This window comes from Triticum urartu, chromosome 5 (genome assembly GCF_003073215.2).
Source record: "Triticum urartu cultivar G1812 chromosome 5, Tu2.1, whole genome shotgun sequence".
Classification (NCBI taxonomy): domain Eukaryota; kingdom Viridiplantae; phylum Streptophyta; class Magnoliopsida; order Poales; family Poaceae; genus Triticum; species Triticum urartu.
In genome coordinates this window covers 609029785-609038180 of record NC_053026.1, presented here as the reverse complement: position 1 = coordinate 609038180, position 8396 = coordinate 609029785, and the positions used below count along the sequence as shown (strand labels likewise).

General features: G+C 43.5%; 1 protein-coding gene across 2 annotated transcripts; it reads right to left on the bottom strand.

The window, feature by feature from the left end:
• Nucleotides 1-861: 861 nt before the first annotated feature.
• LOC125506291 (ribosomal RNA large subunit methyltransferase E) lies at nt 862-3090 on the bottom strand. 2 transcript variants are annotated; one of them, XM_048671141.1, is made up of 5 exons: nt 2878-3090; nt 2630-2779; nt 2451-2557; nt 1376-1637; nt 862-1289 (listed from the first exon to the last, which is right to left on the bottom strand). In XM_048671141.1, the coding sequence occupies exons 1-5, from the start codon at nt 3074-3076 to the stop codon at nt 1180-1182; spliced, it is 828 nt and encodes a 275-aa protein (XP_048527098.1). In that variant the 5' UTR covers nt 3077-3090; the 3' UTR covers nt 862-1179. The 2 variants fall into 2 exon arrangements, with proteins under 2 accessions (XP_048527098.1, XP_048527099.1); XM_048671142.1 differs by having other exon boundaries at nt 2451-2552; nt 2878-3038.
• Nucleotides 3091-8396: the final 5306 nt, after the last annotated feature.

Below are 8396 nucleotides of genomic sequence, written 5' to 3'. Positions count from 1 at the left end.
GTCTATGACACCGCCGTCACCACATCACCATGGCCGGCGCTGGATCGAGCTCGTCTGGACAGGCAGAAGATAGGTCTACCGGAGAATCTAGCCTATCCGATCCAAAGCAATCTATCATGACGGACCGCTGGCTTTCATGGCCGCCAGGGGAGAGGTCGGAGGAGACAGCCTCGCCGCTCCGGTTCCGGTCCCCTAGAGAGATGAGAGGCATTTCTTTTTAGAGGAAGAAAAGGCACAACACGGTGAGGAGAGGGCGATCGGCCCAGTTTCGTGAAACGTCCCGGTAAATGCGGCAGAAAAACGGGGCACAAGGAAGTTTACCCAATAGGATCCCCAATTACAGGCGTTGTCTCCTGGTAAATTTTCATTGCAAGTGAATAATTTCAAAATTAGGAAAAAAATTGCTGCCTTAGCCAGTTTGATTTTGTTATTATTATCTCAAGATGCTATGCCAACTCCGTCTCTCGGAAGTGCTCATAGAGATAGGGTGTGCATGCATGCATTCATATGGGTGAGTATATGCTCGTGTATGCGATCAACTTCTATTGTACTGTGTTTAAAAAAAAACAGTCTCCAAGCAACCGGAAGGGGGCACCACCAAGTCATTTCTAAGCAAGATTTCCAAACGCGCTCAAGAGAAATTTCAGAGCAACCAGAATGTTTTATCTAAGGCCCTGTTCAGAATCCCACTTGCTCCGCGAAATACCAGGAGCTGTGCAGCTAGGAAACAGGCGCTCCACATTTTTCCACTGTAACTCCACCCGCTCCGGGAGTGGGAGCTGTGGAGCGGAGGTAATCCGAACAGTCCCTAAATATGTACTGTAGCAAATTCGCTAAGAAACAATATTAAAACACGATGCCTAGAAAGACAGATGATACAGCACACAGGTTAGAGACGAATCAACACGGTTATCAAAACAAGTACAACCTTTTTTCTTCTAAAAGCACGAAGGCAAGCCAATACAGCTGTTCTTTAACAAAGGCACCAAACCAAATCACCTCCAGGAGAGATATCATCGAGTTTCCTCAACTCAATAATCATGAATTGCCGATGAAGTTAGCATCGTCTCAGGCCTACACGCCTAGAGCTCAACGGCAAATTTGTAGAGTTCTCGGTCCAGCCACTCTGCTCAGCACAAGCTTGCAGGATCTCATGGGAGGTGAGTGGTGGCCAATCTTCTACCGCAAACCTTCACAGATCATGTAGATCTCCCTCGAACTAGACCTCGTCGCCTTAGGCCTCAGGAGAGATACTTTTTTAAACTTCTCTTTGCAAAATTTGTTAAACCCTGCAGCAGGGCAATAGACAATCATTCATGTTGCTATGATGTCAACTGCAAGCAATAGTAAAGCAAAATCTACTTGTAAGATCTACCTGGTATATCCTCGTTCTCAAGAAACTTGATTACTAGGCTGCCTCCACGTCTAAGAACACCGTCCTCATCAGGATCTGGGCCCGTGGAGCTCTGAAACCTCTCCATAGTCTCACGATAGTCAGCCGATTCTTTGAACTTTATCTTACCAACTGCCAACGAGAGCGCACGCATGCCCAGCTCACAAGATATAGCTTCATCTCTGGTTGTGATCCCTGAAACTACCGGACACATGTCGGATAATATCACAGAAAATCCTCGTTCCTGTACAACAGAGTAACATCAATTAATCAACAAATGAACAGAGCAACCACAATCAAGATCAACAGCACAAATATAGCTGACAGTCCTTGATCTGGTATTTCTAATCATCCACCATGAAATCAGGCACTGGTGATTTCAATGTTGAGATTAGTGAAGCTTCATAGTTTTAAGGGGTGGACACGACAGATAGTTCGGCCAAATATTTGATGACAAATAAAACAGACCAGTCTCAAAAGTTCTAGCAATCAACTAAATATTGTGATTTTGACAGAAGGCTAGAAACTGCCGTTTAATTAATACATGTTGGCCCTTCATAATAGGCAGCATCATATGCAGCTACATTCTCATATCTCCAACTGATGCTTCATTCTCTGGTAAATATTGTTCGACCTTGTAGGTATGTGTTTTGCCATCTGTTATGCAACATTTTCTTTCAAAAAAAAAATCTGTTATGCAACATATATGATGGCTGATGGATAAACTACAATTATTTGGTTATATTTTAACAACTCATGGCACTAAATTTGGTTTACTTAACAGTTCTTTTCTAACAAGCACTGTCAGGCTGTCAGCCAATAAACCCCGATACCATTTTGGGAGAACTCTTCGGGACTATATTTCTTCTGTGAAAATAGTCCCAATATATGGATTTATAGTGCAAAGATGTCATGAATTTGAACCAATCAAGCCACATTTCAAACTCAGAATAACACAAATTTAATCAGTACATAATTCCACTAATCTACACAAAATACACATCCAGCCGAATTCCATTCCATCGAGTAGATTAAAAAAAGCAGTCTATTATCGAACCTGCGGCGACATGGCTCGGGCTTGCTGCTTCATCAGAGCCATCACATCGGTGCAGACCGTCCTGACCCGCGAGTCGCAGTGCGCCGAGGGGACCTTCACCTTCTGCTCTGCAACAACCGAGCACCAAAATCAGACCCGACACCCCGCCCATCAATCACAGCATCAGCAGATTGGCGAACCTTGACATCGACGCCGACGACCAGGCCGCCCTTCTCGAGCGGGCCCAGGTTCTGGCAGGCCACCTGGAGCCACGCGCCGGGGGCGCACCCGAGGTCGAGCACAGCGGCGCCCGGGGCGATGAGCTTGTGCTGCTTCTGTATCTGGATCAGCTGCAGCAGCGGGGAATAGAAGCGCGACGCGTGAGAGATTGGTCCAAGGCGGAGCGCGGGGAGGGAGAGCGGGGCCGGAGGAGCGAGGCGGTGCTGACCTTGAAGGCGGAGCGGGCGACGTAGCCGAGGCGCAGCGCCTCCCGGTAGAAGAAGTCGGCGGTGCCCGTCGCGCCGCTCATGTTCCCGACGATTGCGGCGCGGCGGCGAACGGAGAACGGACGGCCGTGAACGCGGGTTTGCTAGGGTTTTAGGCCGTTTTCGCGGGAGCGGGCGGGCCTTGCTGTCTGTGGTTCGCATGGATGGGCTGCTAACATGAGCATGTCTCACGGGCCTGGTTTGGGCTGACATGCCAAACCAGATGAGCTGCAGATGCCCTAGAAAACGGGACCTCATATGCGCCGCATTCGGCAGATCCTATTTGACGCCCGCAGGCGTCAAGAGGACGAGCCTTCGCTGAAGCAAGTCCCCACTTGGGCCAGCCCACGTACGGATCTGGTTCCCTACTGTTTCCTTGTTTCTTGCGGGTTTTTTCTTCTATGGTTTTTTGCTTCCAGTTTTTTTTCACTCTTTTGGCCAGTTTTCAATTATTTTGTCCCGGTTTTTTCTTTTGCTTTGAATTTAAAATTTGTTCACATTTTAAAATATTTTTCGCATTTTTTAATAAATTTTGTTCACAGTTTTTCCATGAATGTTAGTTTTTTTTTTGAAAAAAGACGGATATGCTACTGTAGATAGGTACTTAAAAGTTTAGCGCTGCATTTTAGCATTCTATCATACAAGTTCGAGTGGTTACCAAGTGTCTTCTAAAACCAGAGGTCGGGAGTTCTACTTCGCACGGCATGTTTTGTTTTTGCTGAATTCTAGGTTCGACGCTGCCAATGGGCCGGCCCGTTTGCGCGCGCTTTCAGCGAAAGCTCTACCGTTCGATGCACGCGGGCGTTCAATAGGAGGTCTCGCCGCATTCTGCGGCGAATACGGAGAGCGACGCACACAGGAGCCGTGTGGCTCGGCCAGCCCACTAAGACACACCGCCAGTAGTTAACAGTAGTTAACAGCAGTAAAAATCAAAAAATCAAAAGAGATGCCGCAGCATTCGAGCACGGGGCGTCGCTCCGCTCCGTAGCGCTGCTTACCACTAAAGTAAATGGCCACATGTGAAGAAAAATGCATCGCAAACATATTTCACAACTTACCTTTGCGTGATATTCCCAGTTTGTTGTTATTTGCTTGACATGTACAATAGCATATATATTTTTGAAAATTTGAACACATTTCGAAAACACACAAGAATTTTTGAAGAAATGTGAAATTCCAAAATAGTCTTTGAAAAACAAGAACAAAATTTGGAATTTCAAACATATTTTGACAAACATAGTCTTCGAAAAATAAGAACAAAATTTATGAAGGAGTTATTTTTTACTTTGGAATAATTTTTCAAAATATTAGAGCACATTTTTAAATTTTTATTTTTTAACAAGAAGGATTTAATTTTGAAACCCCGAACGTATTTCAAAAGAATTAACAAAATTTGACATTAAAACATTTTAAGTCAAAAAACAGAATGTTCTATGAAACACAAACTCTTTCCAAATTTCTGAACAATTTTTCTAAAGACTCTTTTTAAAAAACCGGAACTTTTTTTCAAAATCATGAAGATTTCTTGGAATGGGAACATTTTTCCAAATTCCAAAACAAAATTTGGAGACGCGAACATATTTTGAAATTCCTAAACAAAATTTGAACACAAACATTTTTTGAAACTTGCAAACAATTTTGGAAACTGGGACATTTTTTGAAACTCTGGAAAAAATGAAAATGTGATCATTTTTTGCAATTGGCGAACAATTATTGAAAATGAGAAAAAAATTTAATGCCCGAACATTTTTTGAATAGGTGTGAAAACAACGAACAAAAGCATTCACAACACTTTTTGAAAAAATACGAACATTTTTTGAAATTTTGAAAACACGAACAATTTATAAAATTAGCCAACCATTTTTGAATTTGCGAACAAATTTTTGGAAACATGAATATTTTCGTAAAAATGCGAACATTTTTCTAAAAATGAACAATTTAATAAAAACACGAAAAATTTATGAAATTTCCCTAACATTTTTGAATTTGCAAACAATTTTTGAAACATGAACTTTTTTTAATTTGTGAATTTTTTTTGAAAGCAAGAACATTTTCTGAAATCTGATATTTTTTGAATTAGTGAACAAAATTAGGAAATATTTTTAGAAATTTTATAACTTGTTTGAATATATTTATATATTTGGAAATGAAGTGAACACATTTTGAAATACAAAAACTTTTTTGAAATTTCTGAACAAAATTTGAAAATAGGAACAAAATTTGGAAAATAAACAAGTTTCAAGAAATACGAACATTTAAATTGCTGAAATTTTGTTGAAAAAATAAATTAACTTGTAAAGGAAAAATAAAAGAAAAGAAAAAGAGAAAAAGAAAAAAACAGAGAGAAAAAGAAATAAAAAAACATGTTCAGGAACCTTCCAGAAGGTTCCCAAAACCGGTAAAAACCGGCTGGGAATCGTCTAGAAGGTTCCCAAAACTGGAACCTGAAAACTGTAGGTACGTTACAGATGGGCCAACCCAAGTCGTTTGCTAGGTCGCGATACCTGTGCGATTCATCGCAGTTTGACGCAAAGCGCGTGGAATAGGATTTTCCCTAGAAAACCTTACTCGACTCTCTTGAAAAAAACCTTACTCAAAACACATCAAATCGACCACCAACCCCTAAAAAAATTAAATGGAGCACCATTGTAGTACTTTGTGACCGATCTGGCATGTCAAAAAAAACTATTCATGTCTGCTCCAAAGCTCGTTTTTTCTTTTCGAGAAAACTTTCCATCTATTCATTAACTATCATGACAGTACAAAGAATATCAGGAATAATAAATATTACATTTAGGTCAATCGACCACCTAGCAACGACTACAAGCACTGAGCGAGCTGAAGGCGTGCCGTCGTCATCACCCCTCCTTCACTAGAGCCGAGGGAAACTTATTGTAGTAGACAGTCGAGAAGTCGTCGTGCTAAGGTCTCACCTGATCAACGCACCAGAATAGCAACCACCGTTGATGAAGAGAAGTGTAGATCAGCATATTCCAACCTATAGACACATGAATGTAGACGCACCAAGACTAGATCCATGAAGATCCAACCAAGACCGACCGAATCCCACGAGATCCGCCGAAGACATACCTCCACACGCCTTCCGACAACATTGTATGCACCATCAGAACTCAGAAGGGGTACTAGGTGAGGAGGACATTATTCGATCTGTCGGAGACATACCTCCACACCCTTCCGACGACATTGTATGCACCATCAGAACTCAGAAGGGGGACTAGGTGAGGAGGACATTATTCCAACTACAGGAGCCGTCCTTGTCTCGTCTTCCTAAGTAAGACACAAACCCTAATTAACCCTTAAAAAGAACTAAAAATGGAGTAGGAGCCCTCTCATTGGCAAGGACTGAGATCCACCACGCCTCCATGGCCCTAAGGCCACTAAAGACAAGGCGGATCAGCGACAGCATCGGGGGGAGGCGAGAAGACCCTCTTTCTGAGAGGAGTTACTCATGGAGGAGGAAAGCTAGATGTGATCTGTCCTTTTACGCGAATGTCCTTAATCAAAGCTCGTTGTTAACACATAGCTTTATTGAAAATTATCTAGCGGAGCTTGTCTCACTACTAGGAAAATGGCTATAGATGGAATTGACACTAATGGCGCACCAGACATGTGGTGCGCCGTTACTATATACTAATGGCGCACCGTGTGTTGGTGCGCCATTAGTGTGGAAGACACTAATGGCGCACCAGGCACACGGTGCGCCACTAGTAACAAAATGTTTTTTTTCATTTTTTCAAACATACTAATGGCGCATCCGGGCAGTGTGCGCCATTAGTAGTTAGAACTACTAATGGCGCACCAGTCATAGAGGCACTACTGTATTTTTTTTACTTTTTTGCAAAACTACTAATGGCGCACCGTTGCAGAGTGCGCCATTACTAGTTTAAACTAGTAATGACGCACTGTGCCACGGTGCGCCATTAGTATAAAAATTATTATTTTTTACTTTTTTGCAAAACTACTAATGGCGCATGTCTGTGTGGTGCGCCATTAGTATGTTGGATTACTAATGACGCATGTCTATGTGGTGCGCCATTAGTAACCTGTGACCAGCTAGATATTTTTGGACAGCCACACCTACACACTCACTTTCCCCACTTCATTCCCCCCACCTCCTTCTCTAAGCTTGTCGGCTGCCTCCTCCTCCTCACCTCATTTGCACCATAGATTCATCAAAATTAAGTGTTGAAATTACCTTTTTTTGATAGGTAAGTAAGGGGAAAGCTATCTTCATGTTGTAGATCTACTTTTTTTCTCCCTAGCTCGCTCCAACAACGTGCACATGCACTTTTTGTGGCCTAGCTAGATCTATGTATGTTTGTGGTGTTGCATATGTTTGTGGTGTTGCATATATGTTTGTGTTTGCAGGTATCGGTATTTGAAATGCGATAGTTGCCAATATTTTGCCGGAATGTTGATTCATTTCCGTTTCGGCGAGAATTTTGGCACTATGCATTCTTTTTGGTCCTATTTTTAGGGAAAGTCATGCCAATTTTTTTCTTGGTTCTAAAATATCGTTTTGCTCTACCCCGCAGGCGACCATGGTCCGCATGATGACCGAAGGCATCGTGAATAGGTTTTTGAGCTCCGTGAAGGCCGAGATGCTTCAAAAGAACGAGACGGAGATAAGATGTCCGTGTCGAAGATGCAAGCTGAAGAGCCTTATTGCGGACCCGGATTCCGGGCAGGTGCGGGACCACCTGCTCTTGCATGGTTTCATGGATGGCTATCGGTGGCAAGGTGATGAAGATGACTATGAAGTCGTCCATGGGGGCCGGGCAAGGAATGAGGAAGGGCAGCAAGACAACCAAGACGAAGAATCTCCAGGACATGATCACGACGGTGATGCTGTACACAGTCATCATGTAGAAGATGCCGGACATGATGATGAGGAAGATGCCGGAGCAGACGAAGGGCATGATCATGAAGATCTAGATGCCGGAGGAGCAGACGACGATGGACCATCGATGGGCTGGGTGCAGGACCCTCATATTCAAGAGCTGCTTCTCAAGCAGACGGATAACGCAAGAGCTGCCGCCCGAGAGAAAGCCAAGCTGGATCAACTGGAGATAGACGCGGTTACTCCATTGTATGAAGGATGCAGACCCGAGGATACCTGCCTGAAAGTAACGCTCATGGCTTTGGAGATAAAGGTAAAACACAAAATGACCGACGCATGCTTCGACGAGAACATGTCATTCTGGCACGAGCGTCTTCCCAAGGGGAACAAATGCCCGACCAGTTTCGAGGAGGCGAAGAAAGTCGTGTGTCCACTAGATTTACCGCACGTGAAATACCATGTGTGCATGAACAATTGCATCATTTATCGGGGCGAGCACGCGGAGTCTACCATATGTCTGGTGTGCGGCGTCACTCGATACAAGAAGAGGAAGAAAGCTCCTCGAAAAGTGGTGTGGTACTTTCCGATCACTCCTCGTCTGCAGCGGTATTTCGCAGACCC

Coding starts and splice junctions, on each gene's coding strand:
- LOC125506291 (XM_048671141.1), bottom strand. CDS start 3,076: ATGCGAACCACAGACAGCAAGGCCCGCCCGCTCCCGCGAAAACGGCCT. Junction 2,558..2,629: donor TCGTCGGCGTCGATGTCAAG/GTTCGCCAATCT, acceptor CGGTTGTTGCAG/AGCAGAAGGTGAAGGTCCCC. Junction 1,638..2,450: donor CCCGAGCCATGTCGCCGCAG/GTTCGATAATAG, acceptor TCTGTTGTACAG/GAACGAGGATTTTCTGTGAT.